The sequence below is a fragment of the Aristolochia californica genome, unplaced genomic scaffold (assembly GCF_029961685.1).
Source record: "Aristolochia californica isolate CCGP_79_NKW_82.1479 unplaced genomic scaffold, dmAriCali1.0.hap1 SCAF_9, whole genome shotgun sequence".
Lineage (NCBI taxonomy): Eukaryota > Viridiplantae > Streptophyta > Magnoliopsida > Piperales > Aristolochiaceae > Aristolochia > Aristolochia californica.
This window is the reverse complement of record NW_027182290.1, coordinates 420,466-442,215: the sequence shown is the minus strand read 5'-3', so window position 1 is coordinate 442,215 and position 21,750 is coordinate 420,466. Positions and strand designations below refer to the sequence as shown.

General features: G+C 37.9%; 5 protein-coding genes across 6 annotated transcripts; 3 read left to right on the top strand and 2 right to left on the bottom strand.

Annotated features, from left to right (window-relative positions):
• The first annotated feature begins 172 nt into the window (after positions 1–172).
• On the top strand, positions 173–5,798 carry LOC137940055 (protein CutA, chloroplastic). Of its 2 annotated transcripts, XM_068784974.1 has the most exons (7): positions 173–492; positions 1,922–2,026; positions 2,985–3,103; positions 4,554–4,616; positions 4,932–4,963; positions 5,219–5,313; positions 5,454–5,798. In XM_068784974.1, the coding sequence occupies exons 1-7, from the start codon at positions 302–304 to the stop codon at positions 5,533–5,535; spliced, it is 687 nt and encodes a 228-aa protein (XP_068641075.1). In that variant the 5' UTR covers positions 173–301; the 3' UTR covers positions 5,536–5,798. The 2 variants fall into 2 exon arrangements, with proteins under 2 accessions (XP_068641075.1, XP_068641076.1); XM_068784975.1 differs by lacking the exon at positions 1,922–2,026.
• LOC137940054 (14-3-3-like protein G-BOX factor 14 kappa) lies at positions 5,638–7,205 on the bottom strand. The gene is made up of 4 exons (XM_068784973.1): positions 6,630–7,205; positions 6,409–6,531; positions 5,808–5,924; positions 5,638–5,724 (listed from the first exon to the last, which is right to left on the bottom strand). The coding sequence occupies exons 1-4, from the start codon at positions 7,146–7,148 to the stop codon at positions 5,704–5,706; spliced, it is 780 nt and encodes a 259-aa protein (XP_068641074.1). The 5' UTR covers positions 7,149–7,205; the 3' UTR covers positions 5,638–5,703.
• Positions 7,206–8,407: 1,202 nt separating this feature from the next.
• LOC137940056 (protein CURVATURE THYLAKOID 1D, chloroplastic-like) lies at positions 8,408–12,096 on the top strand. Its single transcript, XM_068784976.1, has 5 exons — positions 8,408–8,638; positions 10,517–10,773; positions 11,469–11,573; positions 11,672–11,743; positions 11,833–12,096. Exons 1-5 carry the CDS (start codon positions 8,509–8,511, stop codon positions 11,905–11,907), a joined length of 639 nt encoding a protein of 212 aa, XP_068641077.1. The 5' UTR covers positions 8,408–8,508; the 3' UTR covers positions 11,908–12,096.
• Positions 12,097–12,456: 360 nt separating this feature from the next.
• LOC137940097 (rust resistance kinase Lr10-like) lies at positions 12,457–14,444 on the bottom strand. Its single transcript, XM_068785019.1, has 2 exons — positions 13,697–14,444; positions 12,457–13,595 (listed from the first exon to the last, which is right to left on the bottom strand). The coding sequence occupies exons 1-2, from the start codon at positions 14,442–14,444 to the stop codon at positions 12,457–12,459; spliced, it is 1,887 nt and encodes a 628-aa protein (XP_068641120.1).
• Positions 14,445–17,162: 2,718 nt separating this feature from the next.
• Positions 17,163–21,144, top strand: LOC137941241 (uncharacterized). The gene is made up of 6 exons (XM_068786563.1): positions 17,163–17,501; positions 19,098–19,188; positions 19,296–19,468; positions 19,857–19,884; positions 20,109–20,217; positions 20,752–21,144. The coding sequence occupies exons 1-6, from the start codon at positions 17,298–17,300 to the stop codon at positions 20,831–20,833; spliced, it is 687 nt and encodes a 228-aa protein (XP_068642664.1). The 5' UTR covers positions 17,163–17,297; the 3' UTR covers positions 20,834–21,144.
• The last annotated feature ends 606 nt before the right edge of the window (positions 21,145–21,750 follow it).

The window sequence follows — 21,750 nt, the reverse complement described above, 5'->3', positions numbered from 1 at the left end:
ATGGGTAATGGCAAAAGGGTCTAGCATTTCGTTTTCCATCAAGGTTTTAGTCGTATTAACAAAGTAGCTAACTCTCGAGCCCACAACTGTTTGTGGATAATGGGGCACAAGCAACAACTACATGAAATGAAAGGTGCTTTCCTTCCCGAAATGGAGGTTCAGTCCAGTGGAGAACTCTTTTCTTTTTCTTTCAGTTTACTTCTCTTTAGTCCATGGGAGAGAACCCAGAAATTTTATTCCCAAGGTCTCCAACTATGTAGTTTTGATAGAGATATATAAATCCCTGCGAAGGAGCGACCAAATGGCATTAACTGGCTGTACGAGAAACTTCTTTTCCACCTTCTCTGCTTCGTCTTCGCCATCTTCTCTGCAATTTCGCCTTCCCCTTGTTCGAACTCTCTGTGTACTGAGTGTGGGCCTTAATAATCTGAATCCTGTTTCCGCATACAAGACGGGTTGCTCTCAGTCTCTTCCCCTCGTCCCCCTTTTAAGGTATGCAAATGACTACCCTTTCCGCAGTTCCTTTTTTTCCTTTCCAATTGCCTTTGATTGGAGATGTTGAATTGAATTATCATCCACTTGTTCTCTTCTTCTTAGTTCCGTTTGCAGTGGGTTCTTTACCCAGAGAGTGAAAACGAAATTTTGCTTATATCCTTTTATTTTCTCTATGGTTCGTTCTTCTGTTTGCTTCCAGACAATGGAGCAGGAAGCGTTATTGGTTTTTACCTTTTTCTCAAAAACTTATTCATTACTATCTGGATTGTAGCATCTCTCCAGCTCTCCACTTTCAAATTTAAGACTTCGCCAGGATGGTTTTGGAAGCATTTCATACCCCCAAAAGGGGGGCAAAACATTTAAGGGAACTAGTAATCTCAATATATTTAAAAGTCTCCCAGTGCCCACAGGAGTTCCCTTACTGCATGATTAGTGAACTCTTATTGCAGAGAAATATGAACAACTGCCTCCAATGAATCTGACTACTCTGTAGTTTATCCTCAGCTTTAACAAATCTCGGGAGTGACATACCTTATATATGACTTTTTTAGATGATAATTGTATTAAATTTATGATTCTGTCATGTAATATGGGTATCCATCACTGTCCTTTCATCATCGACCATTTAATACTGTCTCGTTGAATTTAAAGCAACATATAGTATGACGATACTAAATTCTTTTACCAAGCAAGATGTGTGAATATATAGAGGATCCTTTGACAGATAGGAAATTTGAGAATTCATAATTGTAACTTTTCTTAAAAAAGAAAAAAATCCTTTGCTTGGTTTGTCATGTACATATTTGCATTCTGATATCACATCAGAATTTGTGGCTGTGATTAAATGAGTTCCCAGATAGGCCATATGCTGGATAATAAAACCAAACAATAGTAAACTCACTTAATGCAACTTGATTACTCTATTAATTGATCTGCATGTCAGCAGTCTCAGGAGTAGTCTTTTGTCTATGCATTCATGTAGATAACAAATTTGTGAGAACCAATCCATCGGTGACCCCTTTTATCATAATTCACTATTTTATACTGTTTCAAAAAAAATAAAAAATCACTATTTTATTAATGACAAAACAGCCTAAACTCTGGTAATGTAATGTAAAACTCTTTTACCTGCATAAGATACAAACAGAAAGACCATCCTTTTTTAAGGTTGTTGTCATAAATGCAGAGTTAGCATGCTTTATCTTCTTACATAGCAGCGACCTGTCATTGCACCCATATTGGTTGTTTTGTTACAGATATTGCCTATGCTTCATTAGAAATCATTATAGAAGGTTCTTAACTCATCAACACAGACAAACATAAGTTGTAAAACAAGACCCTTACTATGTCTTCTTCAAGAAATTAAGTCTTTTGAATGGCCATACTCAAATTTGTTTTCAGTAACATATCATTTACATGCTTCTAGGTGCAAGAAGAAGATGATAGCGGGTAAAACCATCCTCAGTAGGCGGTGTGAAATTAGGTCCCTCTTTTTGAGCTTATGCATCATAGGCCTTACCCATCTAATCATGTATGTTTCCCCAATTTGTGCCTTATTCATGTGATGCCTGTATTTTAATTGTTTGTTATTATCTTGATTTCCAGGCTATACTTTGATCAAAAAGATTAAGTTCTGAGTTCTACATGAGATAAAAAGTTCATTTCATGCATGTATTGTTCACCAAGTACAAACGAATACTATCTGGTAGTGACAGGAAATTGTTTATTCTTGAACCAGGATATTCTGGAAGAAAGATTGTTCCAACTTTTGCCTGATAAATGCTTGTTGGTTCAATCGTTCAAAGTTTTAGTTACCTTCCATTACATTACCACTACCAAAATAATTTGGTTGTCTATGTCTTAGTTTAGCATAAACCAAAACTTTGTTAAGTAACTCATTGCTTCCCCCAACAACAACAACAATAACAATAACATATATATATATATACACATGTATACATATATAAATAATTTTTTTTCCCTCCTTGCACAAGGTGTTATGACCTCTTCACTGCATGGCCTCAAGATGTGAGCTCCTTAGATTGAAAGTGTTCATATATTTCTTTTTTCTTTAGTGAATCATTAATTTCAACCTAACTATTGTGATGTGGCTGACATTTTGTGGTTCTTTTCTTCAATATAACACAATTTTTCAAAGAGAAAACCCCCAATTATAGGTCTTTAGTGTAATCAGGTAGGAATTTTATTCTATGTTCAGTTTTGTCTTTCTCAAATTTGATTGGACCTTGCTTTCCTTTTGTCCTATTCTTTGGCTTTGCATCTCACTGCTACTTAACTTGAACAATTGTCGCAGAGGAGCAACTGACAAATGCACAGTAGTTGTAGCATGTTGCATGCTTACTATTTTTCTAATATTGACTATGTTAGGATGTGAATAATTAACTTATCGAGGCATTTCTTGGTATATGTTTTAGATATAATTTCTATTCTGTAGTTTCTCTCCTCTGCTTATCATGTTCAATTTCCAGGTCGAAGTTTTTCAGTCAATCAACAGCAAAAGGTGTTCATCCTACTACAATGGAAGGAAATACCAGCACCACAGTACCAAGCATTGTAGTTTATGTAACAGTGCCAAACAAAGAAGCAGGTTGGTGATGCAGCCTGGGTTGAAGAGAGAGAAAAACTGAAGAGTAAAGAATCAAGCTATGTATATCTCATAGAAGAATAACCTAGAAATTGAAGAAAACTTCAATTATATGAAAAGGAAATGAAGTTTCTATCACATCCCTTGCACCCTATATTAGGCACAGTAGACACTAAATGAAACTCTTGATTAGACTAAAGAAAGCTGCACCCTTTAAGAACCCACACTTATTACTAAGTAAAATCAGTGCAGTAGTTTTATTATGGTATCTTATAAATAATGGATTGAGACTGTTCAAGTTGCTATGTGGACTCTTCTACATAGGGCAGTTTCTATCTTGGAGCCATATAGCCGTCCTTACTTTAGGGACTATCTCTTAAATAAAGGTAGATGATTATCTCTTAAATAAAGACAAAGATACTGACAGAAGATTCTGAAATTTCTTTATTGATGATTATATCTGTATTCTAACTTGAAATTTCTTCTGCTACCTTCTTAAAATTGCAGAAAAGCTAATTCTGTGGTGCTAAAGCTTAGAAAACCAATTTATGTGCCATGATGGAGATTGCAATGTGCATATCACATTTCTTCTTGCTTGAAGTTGATTTTTCTTAAATTGTCTCTTTTTTCTCCGTCCATCTTTAGGTCTTATAACTTCTGATGCGTAAAGGGTCTGGAAATATACTTCTTCCATTGGTTGAAAATACTGGATTTCAGAAAAAGAAAAAGAGTACATAGTATCCTGCATGAATGATCCATTGTTCTATTGAATGACTTCCAACATCAATTTTGTTATTCTTTATGAATCTTCTTAGCCACATATAATTGTCTATTTGGCTTGTGGTCCTTTATCTCCTTTTCGTTTGTTGGAAGTTCACATAATTTGTCTCTCTTCTGCTCCTTGACACACCCACTCAGCTGACCATTGTAGTTGTTAACCTCTATTTGAGCGCATAAAGATGTCTAGTTTAATTAAGTCTTGTTAGGAATTTCCAGTGAGTTTTGCAGCTTCTACTTGTATCACTTTTATTCGTTTGTCATTGGAGTTTGCATGATGGGACCAGGCACCATAAATTGTCCTAGTTGTGATGTCTGTGGTAGCTACCCCTTTACAAGGTATGCATGGTAAACCTGAGGACATGACTGCCTTCTCTATTAGAAGCTTCTTCCTCCTGTGAGAGCTGCCACTATACTAGATAGGTGTGGTATTTCAGTGGAAACTGAGGATCCCACTGGTTTCTCATGTAAAAGCTTCTTCCTCCTGAAGCAGACTTTGCAATTAGCATGTTTTAGTTTCATGCACTGGGGGGATAGGAATTGGCGGATAGCAACTAAATGATAACCACAGGCCCTATTGAAACTTTTCTGTTTAATGGTGCCTAGCACTTGTCACAAGAAGTCAGCCATTATCTGGAGTCTCTAGTTTTTCATGTTATTACATCTTCCCCTGCAGGTAAAAAGCTGGCTGAGAGCATCATAAAAGAAAAACTTGCGGCATGTGTCAACCGAGTTCCAGGTATAGTCAATTTTTTAAGATGCCTTCGTAGTATAGCATCAGCATTACTAAAGGAACAGAACCTTTTCTTTTCTTGGAAATAGATCACATCAATTACTGAAATTTGAGTATTTATGTGCTCTCAAAATGACTTTAACAAAAATGATACCTCAAGCATATTGTCTGTTTCAAAGGCCATCATGCTATCCATTACACAAAGCTTCAGCTTTTGCAATCATGTTATCATTGTATATAATTGCTTTGACCTTGTTGTGCTGTAGCATATTGTTTGTCACTCTTTGGGCATGACAAGCATATGTTGATCTCTGGTTGCAGGCATCGAGTCTGTTTATTTCTGGGACGGTCAGGTAAGAATTCATCCCAACTCTCTTTGTAATTTAATATTTAAGGTTATACTGGCTATCTGACAAAGGTTTACACATTCTAGTAGCTGCTGATCAACATTAAGTACATGAGATTTGTGCTATTAATGAATATACACAATGGATCTGAACTACCTAAATAATAATAATGTAGAAATACAGTTCCTTACCGGTACTGGTAATCTGGTATTCGGTGGTCTCTTTTGTGCTTTCATATGCCAAGGCCTTCTGCAATTTTAGGTCCAGACTGACTCTGAAGAGCTGCTTATAATCAAGACAAGGGAATCCCTCTTGAAACCTCTGACTGAACATGTTAAAGCCAACCATGAATACGAGTAAGCTCCTGGTCTTGCAAGAAATATTGCCTGTTATCAGAAAAACTAATTTCCTGATCTCTTTATAATAACTTCTTACTGATGAATTTCAGTTTATAGTATCGAGTACATTGATTTATCACTCTTGTTTTCTTCTTTAGCCTGCCAGAAGTCATTGCTATGCCAATTATTGGTGGCAACGAGAAGTACTTGGAATGGATCAAGAACAGCACAATGGATTAAAATGATTATACACAAGCAATGGATACCATCTGGGTGATTATCCAAAGTAAGAAACACTACAAGCAGCAGTATTAATACTTTCTTCAAACACTGTAGCAGGTTCATGTTTTCTTATGGAATATTACAGATAAGTGACCTTTATAACCCACCTCCTTCAGGAGAAGAATTTCATGGTTCATCGAGTTGATCCTGATAAAGCAAACATGACGAGTCAGATTTGCTAAGCGAAAGTTCAATGGAATGAATTAGTGACAAATTTGCAATTCGATCACCTGAGTATCAGAAGTCCACAAAGTGAGGTTGTCTCTGAGGAGTTGCATAATGAGAGTGCTATCCTTGTAGTTCTCCTCGCCTAAAATGTCGAGGTCTGCGACGGCTTCTTCAAAAGCCTGATCACGATAACGAAATTGATGATAACCAAATCATTTGGGAAGCCGATATACTAAGGAACATCTGAAGCCCAAACTGGGTTTTATTATTATATAAACAGGATTTGCCAAGTCGATATACTAAGTACTGCATTGAAATTTAAACAGTATTTTATTATTTTCTCTAATAATTTACTAGTCACTATTTTATTATATTGCCCCATAACAATAGCTACGAAGCAAAATAAATAGTTTTAGAAGGAAAAAAATAGTAATCCCGCACTTACGGGCACTTCTATCGTTTTATAAAACCATTAATGAACAAACCACATTTTGGAGTAAAAGCAGAGAGCTGGTCAAAAGTGTTGACTACTGTAACTATTTTTCAGTGTCAAGAGTCATTTTCCTTCAACCGATGATTCCACATAAAAAGTATAGACTAGAATTAGAATGATTTTTCGAATATTTCCAATCAGCAATAAAAAGAGAAAGAAAAAAACCTGACCTGCTTAGCCATGCCATAAGCTTTCTCCGGTGAATTCAAAATGTCATAATAAAACACCGAGAAATTCAACGCTAACCCGAGCCTAATCGGATGTGTGGGTTCCAGATCCGCCGCCGCGATATCCTTCAGATAAGAACGGAACATCCATCAAACCAGAACGTCATAACTCAAAAAACTAGGGATCTCCAATTAAACCAGAAGAACCAATCTTCAGTCTGTACCTGAGCCGTCTTATATGCGAGCATGGTATCCTCCGCAGCTTCTTTCCTCTCCTGGCCAATCTTAAACTCCGCCAAGTATCGATGATAGTCCCCCTTCATCTTCAAATAGAAGACCTTCGACTCGCTGGCAGTGGCGGTCGGAATCAAATGAGAGTTCAGCAGTTCCAGTATCCCGGTGCAGACCTGGGAGAGATCGGACTCGACGACGGATCGGTAGTCCTTAACGAGTGATACGTGATCTTTGTTCTTGCGGCTTTCCTTCTTCTGCTCGATGGAGCAGACGATTCTCCAGGAGGCGCGGCGGGAGCCAATCTGATTCTTGAAGGCGACGGAGAGGAGGCTCCGCTCCAGGAGGGTGAGCTCGTTCGGAGGTTGGAGGCCACAGAGGACCAATTTCTTCATGAAGGCCGCCATCTCGTCGTACCGCTCCGCCTCAAGCGACAGATTCGCCAGGTAAACATACTGCTTCCTATCTAGATTCTCCTGTGAGAACGGCACTTCCGACGATGAGAGCACCATTTTTACAGAGAAGAAAGCGGAATCGGAAGTCTCTCAAGCTTCAGAGAGAGAGAGAGAGAGAGAGAGAGATGAGCGAAGAAGACCTTCAATTTCAAAAGGGCCTACAGGAGTTTTTATTGGACGAAACGGAAAAGGGCAGAGCTGAGCTGAGCTGAGCTGCAGAAGCTCTGGGTGGGTCCGCAGCCCAAGCATCACGGAACGACTTCCGGAAACGTGATGTACGGTGAAGATGTCGTTTTGCGTCCATTTCGTAGCCCACCGTATCAGCCAACTCGGCGGCGGCGCTAATCATCATAGGCCATCCCACTGCATCACAAGTGGGCCGGTTAACCCTCAATAGGTCTGGTCAGGACCGACAACGAAGATCTGGGTCCGCATCTTGTTCACTTGACAGAAGCCAAGCACGCCAGGGCTCAATTGACAACCAACAAACACTCGGAGTGTGCAACAAATTAGTTGGCGACCACGGTGGAATTATCGCCCGGTCTGTGCTTTAAACAGTGAAATCAATTAATTAATTAATTGAAGATTATGTCCAGCTAGTGCCTGGAAGTTGGTTTCTTATATACTAGAAAAGATTTTAAATCAATCTTCCGCTTATGGTAAGATGATTAAGAAGATAAGCGTGGCGGCTATTGGGCGAAGCCAACGCGCATCCACGTAATCATCACTAATCATCTGATCACCTTGGTGGGGCTAATTATAGTCAATTCTATTTTAATTTATATAAAAAAAACATGAACATTTGGAACTTAGGAGTTTTATAATGAGAATGGTCTTTGTGTTTTGTGTTTGGTTGATCCTTGTGTGTTTCTCCATTCTTTCTTGGGATTACAAAAATAAAATTTTAATTTTTTTACCATTTCCCATGTAATTTTTTTTAATTTTAATTATTCCCTATAAAAATTTAATATAATAGATAATAAAAATATATATAATTAAAAACACACCAAAACAAGATTAATTGATATACATAAAATATTAAAAAAAATATACATCTAAAACAAAGTAATAGCCTATAACTTCCACCTTTCTCGTTTACATGACTAACATTGTCCCAATTTACCGGGGGGAAGCATTTACTAGCACCAACCAGTCACTGGTCCCACCTCGCACAGGAGTCCTCTCAATTGCCAATAACAAGTAAAACTGTTTTTGGGCACAGTAGGGGCCTACTCAGTCGGACCTGCGCGCTAGTACCTGGTCCCAACTCCTGTCTCATGTGACCTTGAAATGAGCAAAAACACTTCTGTAGCTCTGTTAATGCACATTTGCGATCTCCAGCCGCGGCGCCACCTCCTGAACTGCTGCTTTAGTGTGAATAGGAACCCACCTCGTCATCCTCCACCAGCTTCTTGAAATGGAGCTCTGCAGCCAGCGCCTTGTCTCCAATCTCCCTCATCCTAGACTATTCAATCACAAGTCCTTTCCTGTTCGCTTCACCGGGCCTCTCACTTCAAAGAGTATTCCGAGTTCCCTCTCTAAATCAGGTAACTTCTTCGATTTTCGCTCTTTCCTTTGGGAAAAAACAAAAACAAAAATGTTGTCTCTGTTCTCCGTCTCTTACAGCTTTGTTTTCTTTTGCCTTTGCTTGTTTTGTCATTTGTGCTGTTGTATTGCTGATTGAATTTGCTACAGACAATTAGATGATTCTTCGTGTATCTTTTTATTGCATCATTTTCCCTGTTAGCTGTACGACCCCCAAAGAGTAATGGCTGTCTTTTCCAATGGTTTTATGGGCACGATATTTGAACAGGAAGTGTTCAGTGTGTTGGTAGGCTTTTGTAGGCGTGTTGGGTTAATGAAATCATGGAACTTCTATCAAGCTGAAGTACTTAAGGGGAAAACTAGAGGAGTCACTCCTTGGTTTTTGTACCATGTATCTTGATTATAGCTTTATGGGAGAATCGGTAGTATGTGATGTTTGGATGTGACTGATGTAGAAAACGAACGGTATCCTGAATGACACAGATCCATCATTGAACTGAACTAACAAGCGATGGGGAGGGGATGTGGTGTTTTGGTATTCACTTCTTGTACTTTGTTGCTCTAGATCATCTATAGAGCCTGTATATAAGCCTCTCAGATGACTATAACGATGTCTGCAGCCAACTGAAAAATCTCACAAGTTGGACCTATTTGTAAGTTTGATAGACTCGCCAGCCCCTAAATAGGCTCTTATGCAGCTTTTCAGAACAATTGATGGGACTTTTTAGGACTACCCACTGCTAGTGTGTGCCTTTGAGTCAGTGAGTCATGTTCATCTTTATGCAATTCTAAAGATCTTTTTTCTCTCTCTCTCAAAAAATAAAAAAAAATTCTATAGATCTCCTAATATTAAGAATGAGTGATAGTGACATGTTATTCTCTGTAACTCTTTTCTTAATGGTTATATTTTTAGCTGAAGCAGAGCTTCTATTCCTTCTAGGAGTTATATTCTCAAGATTTTCCAGGTTCAGTTTTAATTGAAGTGGACTCTGCCATCATTATCTCTTATATGCTTAAGATTGGTGCCTCACTTTGCTGGCTCTGGCAAATTTATGATGAAGGCATTATTCTTCCATCTAGACATCTCATGACTGCATGGTCTAAGGTCTGCAAATTCAATCTCAAACTCCTTAGGAAGAGGGATTTTCAGAGTCAAATTCTTGGGGGAAATGCATCCCGTCTTGTATTGAAGGCTTGAATTGTCCTCACCTCAGCATGTTGGGTGGAGGTTTCTCTCCCTGCAGATACTATTCTTGTTCCTTCAATTCAATGTATACAACATTTTTTTAAGTTATATTTTAGATTGAAAATTTGATGAAATTGAATATTCTGTTTTTCTTTTGTCTTTTTTTTTATTAAAATATATTGTTCTTTGGTGCAATAAGGTTTTGTATTTACATACAAGTTTATGGCCGAATCTACAGCGTTCATTTGAATTATCTTCACAATGATTAATGCTATTCAGAATTGACTACTCCAAGTTGACTTGGGTTCCATCCTCTTAGAACCTGACACACCAGAGACAGTCCAAGTTATTTTCATGAAGTTGAGTCCTTTTAGGCAGCATGATATGCGCGAATCAACCTGTATCAGTCCAATTCTCATATCACTTTCTATTTGAAGGATCTACTAACCTTTCGTATAGAAAGAAACTAAGAAAGAAATTTTAACAATCTTTTCCACTTTGTATACAATTAGTTAATGTTATTCTTTTTACTACTAAAGTAAATGAAAAATTATCAAATCACACTCTTTATAAAACAAAGTAAATGAAAAATTATCAAATCACACTCTTTATAAAAAAAAAGTAAATGAAAAATTATACTAAAAAGTTTACATTTGTGGAACATCATGTTTGTGTGCCATCATGCTCTTTTCAGGATTTGTCTTCATTGCCTCTCCACCAAGGTGCACAACCTCAGGAGAGATTTCATCTAGTTTGTCAGAGCAGTTCGATGAGGGACCAAATAAAAAAATAACAACAGAAGACAGCAAGGGAACTGAAGATTTACATAATGAACCAATAGAAATTGAATATGCTCAAAATACTACTGAAGAAGGTTCCTTACCTTCTGAGGAAGCTCCCTTTCTTTCACGGTTGCAAGCTTTTCAGTTTTTGCATGGGCTGAAGGAGAAGGTAATTTGCTGTACCTTTGCTGTCTATGTTTTAGAGTACTATATTCTTGAAATACTATACATGTTATGCGACTGCTTAGTATTTCTATCCTGCTTTTATTTTTCCATCTTGTTATGTTTTCTTGTAGTACAATTGCTAATTTTATTAAAAACTTGTCTGGAGTTGTCTATGCATCCCATTTGATGCAATTGAAAAGGTGGATATGGCCTGAGGAAATTACTCTGAAATTTCAGCAATTTGTTGGTTATCAGAAATAGGTGACAGTGTAATACCTTGGCAACTCTCCAGGTGATTAAGTTTCACTAAGATCTTGTCATATAATTTATTCTGATGAAGCCAAGCAGATTCATGGTCTCTGGCATATATGACCAGCCAATTTTTGTAACATTGGCTGTTTTACGAACATACTACACTCGTTACAAGATTCTTTTAACCAATGAGCATACAGATCAGGGAATGGTAACTTGGAACTCCTAACAAGTTTAGGTTTGATGATACGAATGCAGTTAGTTTTGTGAAATATGTTTCTGTTATAGGTGTTTCCTTCTGAAAATATGATTTCAGGATTGTTATTCTTTTTATTTCAAGGAGAAAAGAATCTCAGGTTATGTTTCAGTATGGTGCACAGTCGTATTAAACTTGCTGCTGCAGTGGATGATGTCAATAATAGTACCCCTTTTATTATCTTCTTGTAGCTGAACCCGGAAGATGCATACCCATTCCTTCTGTATGGAAGTGGTGCTTTGGTGGCTATTTGGATCTCGACAGCCATTGTTGGAGCAATTGACTCTATACCAGTGGTAGGTTTGTCAATACATTATTTCTTCATATAAAACAGTTTGGTGTACTTGTTTATCTTATTGATGAGCCAGTTGACATGATCTCCTTTGAAAAACAGTTCCCTAAGGTGTTAGAAGTCGTTGGCCTCGGCTACACAGTCTGGTTCAGCTACCGCTATCTAATTTTTAAGGTAAATACATGCATTGACTGTTTTAGAAAGTTATTTTCTTAATTTTTTATGGCAAACAATAACTATGTGGCGTTCTCTCTTGATTTCAGAAAAATCGGGACGAGTTGTTAACTAAAATCGAAGAACTGAAGAGGGAAATTATCGGTGAGTCTGCAGAGCATTGATGTTTAGATGGAGGCGTGCATCATTAGTTTTCTCCCTTTTTCTCATAGAACAAGTTGGTAGACCAGATTTCTTTGTGCTTTCTCCCTGTCGACTATGTTGAAGCCGTGTATGAATCACTTTTAGCATTTGGATTGCTCTTCTTTCTAGTTGTGGGGAGAGCAGCCATGTAGCAAGCTTTGCACTCTGCAGCGTTGGTCTTTGCATAGACAGAGTGAATTCTCCAGATAAATGAAACGAGTATAAAATCAAACAATTAATTCTAAAATATTTAAAATAATTATACTCATTCATTATCATAAATGATATTGAGTAAGGTGATAATCGTTCTCCACACTTTCAGTTTCCTCTCAGATAGTCCCTCTACATAGCAAATGACACGATGAAATGTGCAGATTAATCACGGAGACTTTTTCAGATATAGGACGAATGAACATTTTCTTCTAGGATTCTTTACAAAGAGAAAATACCTGTCAAGGAAACTAGAATTGTAATGCTCTGTATCCTTTGTTTTCTGAGAATTTTTGTGTGTGAAAATTTATCTTTTGTTCTCAACAGATCTCCAAATTCGAAGCATGCTCACTGTCTGGTTCACATTCTCGTCTCCTTTCCAACAACATTGGAAATGTTTGTTCTTTGGGTGATAAGAAGGGTTTTGGTGGCATTTGCAAGCTCTCTAAACTTCCCTCCAGCATCCGAACCACCATATCCATGGAGGGTCTGTGCATGGGGTTCATCTGAACACACCATAAACCCACTATACTCATCTTCATCACTATCACTTCGGCTCTATCCGTTTCCTCGCCCTGCCCCCTGTTCTCTTTCCCTTGAATCAAGCTATCATAAATCCATATAGGAAAACACATCAGATTTCTTTCTCCATCTCCCTCACGAGTCTGCTTCCTCCCCACCATTTCAAGAATGAGCATTCCATAGCTATAGACGTCAGATTTCAATGAAACTGGTCCAAAACTTCTTGAGAACAGCTCAGGTGCAATGTACCCAAGTGTCCCTCTCGCAGCTGTTGTTGTTACATTACTTGTGTCCCTAGAGCATGACTTGGCCAGCCCGAAATCTGATATCTTGGGGACGAAATTTCCATCCAGAAGTATGTTATGGGGCTTGATATCAAAATGCAGGATCTTGATGTTGCATCCTTGGTGAAGGTACCGAATCCCATCGGCAATTCCTACTGCTAGCTGATAGATCCTTTCCCAGTCCAAGAGATTAGGTCTCTCCCCACAGTGGAAAATGAACTTCTCCAGTGATCCATTTGGCATGAACTCATACACAAGAGCCCTCTTGCTTTCTTCACAGCAAAACCCAAGTAGAGTGACCACATTAACATGGTGAATCCTACCCAGTGTTGCTACTTCATTGATGAATGTGTTTGTCCAAACAGTTGATTTGTCGAGCACCTTGACGGCGACGACAGTTCCGTTGGAGAGAGTACCTCTGAAGACTCGGCCTGAGGCGCCCCCTCCTATTTCGTTAGAGAATCTGTCGGTCATCTTTTTGATGCACGAGTAACTGTATCTTCTGGGAGTGAGAGTTTCGTAGCTCCTAAGGAAGTCTTCTACATCTGGAGTACTGGACTGTGCCTTGGTCTTTGACAAGATGTTTATCAAGCAAGCACAAACGACTGCTGTGACGGGCAATGCTATGAAGCATAGAGCAAAGATCTTGATCACTGCATGGAGTTAAAAACGAGGAGAGATTCTATCACTAAAAAGTTTACTACTGAGTGAAACTCAGAACAATGCTTTGGCAATCTACGTTAATTCTTCTTACCGTGTGAATGTCTACGAGGTGAATGATCCATCTTGTCAGGAGGGTAGAAACAGAGTATCCTTTCGTTACTTGGATCAGTGCTACACCTTCCTCCTCTATGTTCACAATTCTCGCATTGCTTCATCCATGGCCAACTGAAATAAAATCCTTCTTCAACCGCTGCCATGACTTCGGCCTTTGCTTTCTCTGTGAAATTGCCCATGATCTTTTGCAAAGGAAATCTTCTCATAAGCAAACAAGCGTTATCTGGGCTAGATTGGTACAGCGGCACGCGGTCATTTTCAACATACGATAAAGAAAGGTAACGAGCAGTGCAACTCGTGAAAAGGAGGTAAACAAACTGCGGGTAGCAGGCCAAGAACTCGATATGGCTATTGGAAGAATCCAGGGTCCAGTTGCCCAGATCAGCAGATTGAAAATCACTCGGCAATTCACAGCTATTTCTCGAGAGAGCTTCAACTAGCTCTGTGTCCACCACAAGGAGTCGTCTGTTGCTGAAGGAGAGCTCTTTGAGCTCGAAGCTTCTGTTCCCAATCGAAACACTTGCTCTTTCTGTTCCCTCGCAGTGAAGCCCAAAGTTTCGGAGTCCGCATTGTGGGTTCCCTCCACTCTTGTAGAAAGGGAAGCTGATGGCTCCGAAGTTCCCACAGTCGAATGGAGCACATTCATTATACTGATCTGAGTCACTTGTAGAATCCACCAAATGTAACAAAAAAAGATTTAGAAGGATTAAGAGGAGGATCTCCATTGGCATCTGATGATGGTCGAGAGACAAAAACGAGCACATCAAGCAGCAGAAAGAGTGCAGGAGCAGGGTTGAGAATATATGCAGGGACAAGGCATAGTAGATGCCGAAGATTTTTGGGTGTTTTTCATTGTTTTATCTGGCGTCAGTTCATTAGCTAACAAATGATAACGATGGCGCCTTTGTGTGTTTGTTGTTTGTTACATGGAGATGGTTGTTATTTCAAGCGAGATGTCACGAGGAGAATTCATTAATACCTAATATTCTGATCTTGTTGTTGTAAGAGAAAGGTACAAGAGTATGTGTTTTTTATCTTAAGAATTATCGCCTCGTAAAAGGACAAATCTGGAACTTGACCCTTAGATTGAAATAAAAGTAGGAGGGACTTTATGTAAAGTACTTTAGTAAGACATCATTTAAAAAAAAAAAAATACTTTCTTTTACATATATTTGAAAAAGATTCCACCACCAATGGAAGAAAGAGCAATAAGAGGAAGAACGAACCTCAAGAACAAATGTTTTTTTATAGTCAATCTCATATTTTTGGAGTGCTAAAACTTGCATCATGATTGGTGGGAATAGTAGAAAATACAATATCATGACGAGTAAATTCATCTGGAAATCCCATAAAATATTTGCGGTAAAACTAGTGTGCACCAGTGATCTTTTCCTAAAATACAATAGATCTTTTGGATTCTTAAGCCTACACTAATTTTTTTTTTAAATTTTAAACTCAAAGCACAAGCAATCAATACAATATAGCTTTTGTTGAATTTCTAGAAAAGGGAATACTTCACTAACTTGTCATAATTGGAGTACAATGAGTCTCTATTTATAATAGATGAAACAAATAGAATTCAATTACAATTAAACTACCCTCATCCTAGTTACACCTAAAGTAAACACTAAAAAATAAGTCCTAGATAATTTTAGTTGCTAAGAGACAAGATTGTGTTAAGTTGTGGAGTCTAATTAAGACCTTACCCTCTGTCGCGGATCAACCTTCGCGGAGTTGGAAGGGGAGCGGCTCTTGAGGGTTCAGGGGCGGAGCCCTCGGTCGGGTCCACGATATATTGACTGTTGTTTCATTAAGGGTAGTTTGGGAATTTCACTCTTGTATTGCAATTGCCCTAGTTTTCTTTTTATATTTGGGGTGCCGCTATTAGGGTATTATTCATCGTTGAGGAGAATTATTAATTGTGGTTGTGAAAGGTTAGAAAAGTGATTTCTCTTATAAACTATTTCATCTTCATAGTGGATTACTGCAACGACGGAATATAGGGCGTAGTCTTACCTTGAGGTGAACCTGTATAAATTTTGTTGTCTTTCTTCGTACTTGTTTTTCTTCTTCTGCATTTATTATTATTGCTATCGCTAGTTTGGAATTAGGGCATCTAATTCCTAACAGATTGGCTTATCTAACTGTGGCCTATCTTGAGGGGGTATGATAAGGGATCAACATCATCCTCCTTTGGTTATCGGATAAGATCCGATTATGTTTATCACATGTTATAATTATCTCTTCATGTAAAGCTTATCATTTCGGATTGTAAACTGTACAAATACCACGCTTAAAGGTCGTGGTTCAGTTCGACATCTCACATACAATATTTGAAGATCTAGGAATGGGGTTTGAGACTTTTTCAGTGTTTTCTTTAGATGACTATGTCTTCCTCGCCCCTCTTTGGCTAAGCAATGAGAGATACAAGAAAAATCAGGAGGCAAGCTAAGATATCTTATTGTCTAAGCAATTAGAGAAGGAGAAAAACACGAGATGAGAAAACAATAGAAAAAAAAAACTGGATTTAGAACAATGAGCAAATAGGAAAGAAAATGGGGATAGAGAAAATCTTAATTGTTTATGGAAAAGAGATTCACGAGTAAATCGGTACATGAGAGAAATCAGGATACAACATTTCGTTCTTATATGTTCTTCTTTCACTGCTTCTGTTTTTTATTTTCATAGTCATTGTTGGAGATGATTAATGTCAAATTTAAATGGGTATTGAGAGAAATTCTAGAATTGAGAGAAACCAGCATAGTTGAAAGAAAAGAAAGATATTTGAAGGAGAACCAACAAATTGAAAGCAACTAAAATCTTATCAGTTTATCAAGATTTAGAGAGTTTATTGTAGTTTTGCATTCTCAATCTCGGTAAGTTTCACTCTCTAATCTTTTATTCTCTCAATTATGCTACTTTGCCCATCATACTCATTTCTTTGTTGTTTTTATGTTGTTCTAGATTGTAAACACCCACATCACTGCCTGCAATCTCAAACTCGATAAGTACTTGCTCTAGTCATTGATTGTTTCAACCTCTATTTTGTTGTTGTTTCTTTTAAAAAGGTAAGGTCAGATCGGTTGACTTCCTAAAATATCTTTAAATCCTCTGTTATTTGCATCTAATTATCTCAACAAGAGACTATGATAGACATCAAGTAAGAGGCACAAGCTTGTGGAAAATTTGAGACTAAGTTAGAAGAACAATGCCGATGAAGATAAAAATGACCCTATCATCCACTACATAAAAGGCTTTATGTAGTCAATTGTAGGTGTATTTCTGTCAAAAATCGAAGAATTTAATCATCATTTAGTAAAGAAGGAGATGGCGTGTCGGGCCTGTACATTGTAAAAATGGACGTTTCCTTCCAAGTTGGGCCATCAGCCTGACGCGCTCACAACTCTACTTTCAGACGGCTGAACCCCCTCGCGAATGGAACTCCACTCCTATAAAACAAACAACAAAAACTTCAAAGACGACTCAGAAAAAAAAAAAAAAAAGGGTCGGAATCGATGGCGAATCCCCAAAGGATTCCAGATTAGGGTTGCAGACGTCTTTCGCCGGACACTTTCATCATGGAGGTCGCCGCTTCCGATGGCCCGGCCCGGGTTGGGACGGACCAGCTCCGCGTCAAGAGGGAGACCCTGCAGGCCGTGCTCGATCAATGTCAGAGAGCTCTCGAATTGCTCAGGAACGCCGAGGGCCCTGAGAGTTCCGAGGAGAACGACGAGGATCCGTCGTCGTCTCCGTGCACGACTGGGGATTCCGAGACGGATGCGGTTAGTTGATTTTGGTATCTCTTTGTTTTGGATTTGTCTTTTTCTTGCTGTCTGAGTTTTCTTCCTGGTGCTTGTTTTTTTTTTTTCTGCGGATTTTTAGTTAATTTACTTGGCCAGTGGTCGAGAACAACTCTTCGGTGATTGATGATATTAGAGAGGAATTTATGAAGTCGCCAGCTGGCTGTTTGCTTGTGTAATTTCCGGATTTCAGCTTTTTAATTCTCTAATTTTTTCCTGTCAGCTTTTTTAAGAAGAGAACTCCTGTGGTGTGAAATAAGTCGGTTGGAAGGGGACGCAAATCATAAAGGATAAAACGAGAAAATTGGACAAAAAATATTTGGGAATCTGAGAAAATAGCTAGAGAAATTTAAGAGGGAAAAGGAAACCTTGGAGAAAAGGAGAAAGCACAGGAACTTACCTTCAGAGCTGGAAGTTATTGAGAATATATGGTAGCTATGTACGAAAAGAATGGAATGGCCTCGTTGCTCTCCTTGATGGGATGTGCTCGGGAGAAATGAATAAAATGGAGCTGCCAAGTTGGGTGGATAATCATGGGATATTAAGCAGGAACCTATATAATATCAGCATTATCGGGGATCCAGTTTTCATTGCCCGACTGTGTGGGCTCAGCCTTAATGACTCTTTCCAAGTTCCATCTTTTATAAGGCAGGGAAGATCCAACTCTGTAAGCAATACATGAACAGGCTTGAGGCTGCTTCCTCTCATCTCAAGGATTGTATAATTTGTGTGATAAATGTGTCACTTGTATGAAGCGACATTTTGAATTGGGCTGTACGCACAATATGATTGAAGGTTTGTCATCTAGTTAACATCATTTATCAACTAGTGACAAATGAAATTTGAACTAGTAGCTTTAAGTCTTGAAGATGCAGAGAAGCTCAACTCGTTATGTTTAGTCAGTCAAGCATGAGAAGAATTACAATGAATGGAGGAAGACCATACTTCATGGATTTACAAACATAATTGAAAAGTATTAGTTGCATTTGTTGTTCATCAAGATCATAGTCTGAGAAGATCAGAACTCTATCGGTTGCCATCAATTTTCCTCTCAATTAATTATCGAGAAGGATACTATTTAATTTACCAAAAAAAGCAAAGGAAAAACTCTTATTGCTGCCTCCCAGCTTCTTTGAGGTTTTCATTGGCTTTGGTGTTAGTGGGTTAAAATGTAAAGGCTTCTGCCAACCATTACCTAGGTATCTCACTTTTCATCCATACATATCAGAACGCAAATGATCTGGTGGAGCTACATCTACTGCATTCATACTCGGAGTACCCATAGCTTTCTTTTGATTGGAAATAACTGAACCGAGGTTATTATGTTGATAAAAAATTGCAGATGCAACCAGGATGATGGTTGGTGCACGCACTTATATCACAAATGACAAGCATCATTATAGCTATATATTTTACATAATGGAGATGACCTCTAATCTAAATACAATCTAGTGCTCTGTAAACTATTGCAAGAAGTAAAGGCTTAGATCATTTTGCTTGGTTTTTGTTGCTATAGATCTATTAAAATTCACTTTATTTGTAATTTTTTTTTAAATTACGATTTGTTTAAATCTGCAGCTTTGTGATCTTCTCAAATCTAGAGTGGAATCACCGAACTTCCTAGAAAAGCTTGGGAGCATTCATATGTCAGTGTCTCACAGTGTGACCGGTATACATCAGAAAACATGCTATTAGCCTATCTTGCTGAGTGTATCTTCTTGTGCAAAGGATTGTCGGTGATTGCTGATAGCAAAATGCATATTTTCATGGTTTCAGAAGAGGGTAGCTCATGGGACTTGGTTACTGAAAAGGATTTATGGGAAGGAGGCCATATAGACGGACAAAGTGAAGCGGACCAAGAAGGTTATGTCCTTGTTAGACAAGAAGATATAGTGGATGGAATTGCGTGTTTCATGGCTGCATATCTTTTGTCACTTAAACAAACTAAGGCATGTCTACATCCCTTATTTTAATGTTCGAGCTCATGTTAGATTACCAGCCACTCATCTTTGAGGCAATTAATAGTTGACTATGTTATTCATCTCCAAAATCTTGACTATATTAATTGTCTGTAAATTGCCAGCTTTAGCTGCTTTACCAATTTCAATGGGTACGGTCCTAGTAAAGGTTCTACTGGGGCACTGCCAAGAGCCTTAGCAGGGTATTGATGCTTCAGATAGCAATTCATCAATGAATATTGATTGAATATCTGCGGATTCCCCCCAATCCCTTCTTACAGACTGGATTTGCATTATGAACTGCTTTAAAATTCTACTGTTGTATTGTCCTTCAGGAGCTCAATTGTATGAATCTGATAAGTTATACTTTGTTATGCAGGAACTAACTCCTAATCAACTTCAAGAAGGTGAATACCAAAATATTTTGCATCATAATTAGATTCCAAACTAGTTCTCTTCTCTTCTTTTCTTTTTCTTTTTTTTAAAAAAACACTAGTTTCTCAAACCACAAGAGAACATAAACTAAAAACTCCATACGATCGTTTTAATGTTTTGCTTTACATACAACTATTTATAAGCTTAATTCGTTTTTTGCGTGTGCTACAATTTACTGATTGACACCTCTGTGCAGCTCTTAGCAAAACCTTCTCCATAAAAAAGAAGAAAGGGAAACTTCAGAAAGCATGGGACGGAAGCAAGGTTATTTATAATGTGGCATCTTGGGGGGCCACTGCCATTGGGTAGGGTCTATGTTGCCTCTAGTTTTGAGCCTTTTTGTGGCATTCACCATGCAGCTTTGCCTATTTTAACCTGTTGTATGCTCTTTAGCTCTTTAGAAAATGCTAAAAAAATTTCTTTCAATCCCGTGGGGTTTTGCAAATTACTTTCACCCTTCTTGTTTTTTTAAATTGTTTCATTGAACAAATCAAGCTTCTTCCTTTTATGTTTAGAAGGACTAAAATATCCTTCATTTTATAATCGTAATTCAAATAATTTTTTAAAAAGAGGTAGGAATGTTGCTCTCACCCCCCACCCCTTTGCTTTTCTCTCTATGTTTTGAGATGAAAAGAGTGAAGAGGTGGGTCCTTGTCTAATTAAAATAGTTTTTTAACTAAATTAGAATAAAAAAATATAGGGTTCTTATCCTTTTTCAACTGAAAGATTAACACTTGTTCAAAATCCAAACTCTCTCTATGTTCATCTTGCTATCATGATATCGCGGGTTCTAATTTTTACACTAGGTCTTTTTCATAGTCGTTCCATCTTTTTGACAGAATCTACCAAAACCCTGCCTTGTTTAAGGCAGCTTCAGTTGCCTTCTGGACCTCATGCCGGGTGATTTCAAAGCTCTTGTGAGGCATCAGCCTCGTTTGCTAATAGGGAAAACCAATCGATGGCAGTCGTATTCCCTAATGCGATGAAGCTTCATCGAGACTGCAGGAGTGTAACTTTGTTGTGCTTGGAAAATTGGTTTGTGCTACAGGGTGTTAATTGCGCTCTCTCATCATCATATTTCAACTTTCAATGTATATAGCTGTCAATTTGAACTACTCTGTAAATTGTTGAACTTGTTTCCCAATTTCGATGTTCTTTTCTTTCTGTAAATAGTTGACTCAGAATTGAAATCTATGGGAATGAACTCGCATTTGGCGACCATTCTTTGGTTCGAAATGTCCATGAATGCAGAAAGTACAGTATCATAAATCGGCGGAGGATGGAAATCTAATGTGGTTCAGTATGTCAATCATTTAGCTTCAGTTGATACCAAAGCATTCAGTCAGATAAAGAGGGAAAGGTTACGTTCAGGACCTGAAATTTGAGTTGTAGGATTTTTATTTTCATATTCTAAACATATCAATAGAATTCTTTGAGTCTTGAGTTCCCTCTTTTCTAGGAAGAGAGTGGAGGTGGCATTATTTGGTTTTTTTATCTAAAAGATACATTATTTAAAATTTTAAATAAGCAATATAATATTTTTTAAGACCTAATAATGTTACTTTAATTGTTTATCAATATTGAAATTACAGCGCTTTAATTAGAATTATAAATATCGTATTAATTATGTTACATTTGAAAACAAAATTTAAAAGTTATTTTTTAAAAAAATCTGAAACCAGATAGAATGTAACCATCCTGGCTGGTAGTCTCGGATTATGGCAATTATTCGAGTCCATTGTCTTCCTAGTGTATAAAGGTTACAAACCAATAAACGGTAAAATTAGTGTTAAAAACAAGCAGCGTTGGTTACGATGGAACCACAGATTGGTGCCAAA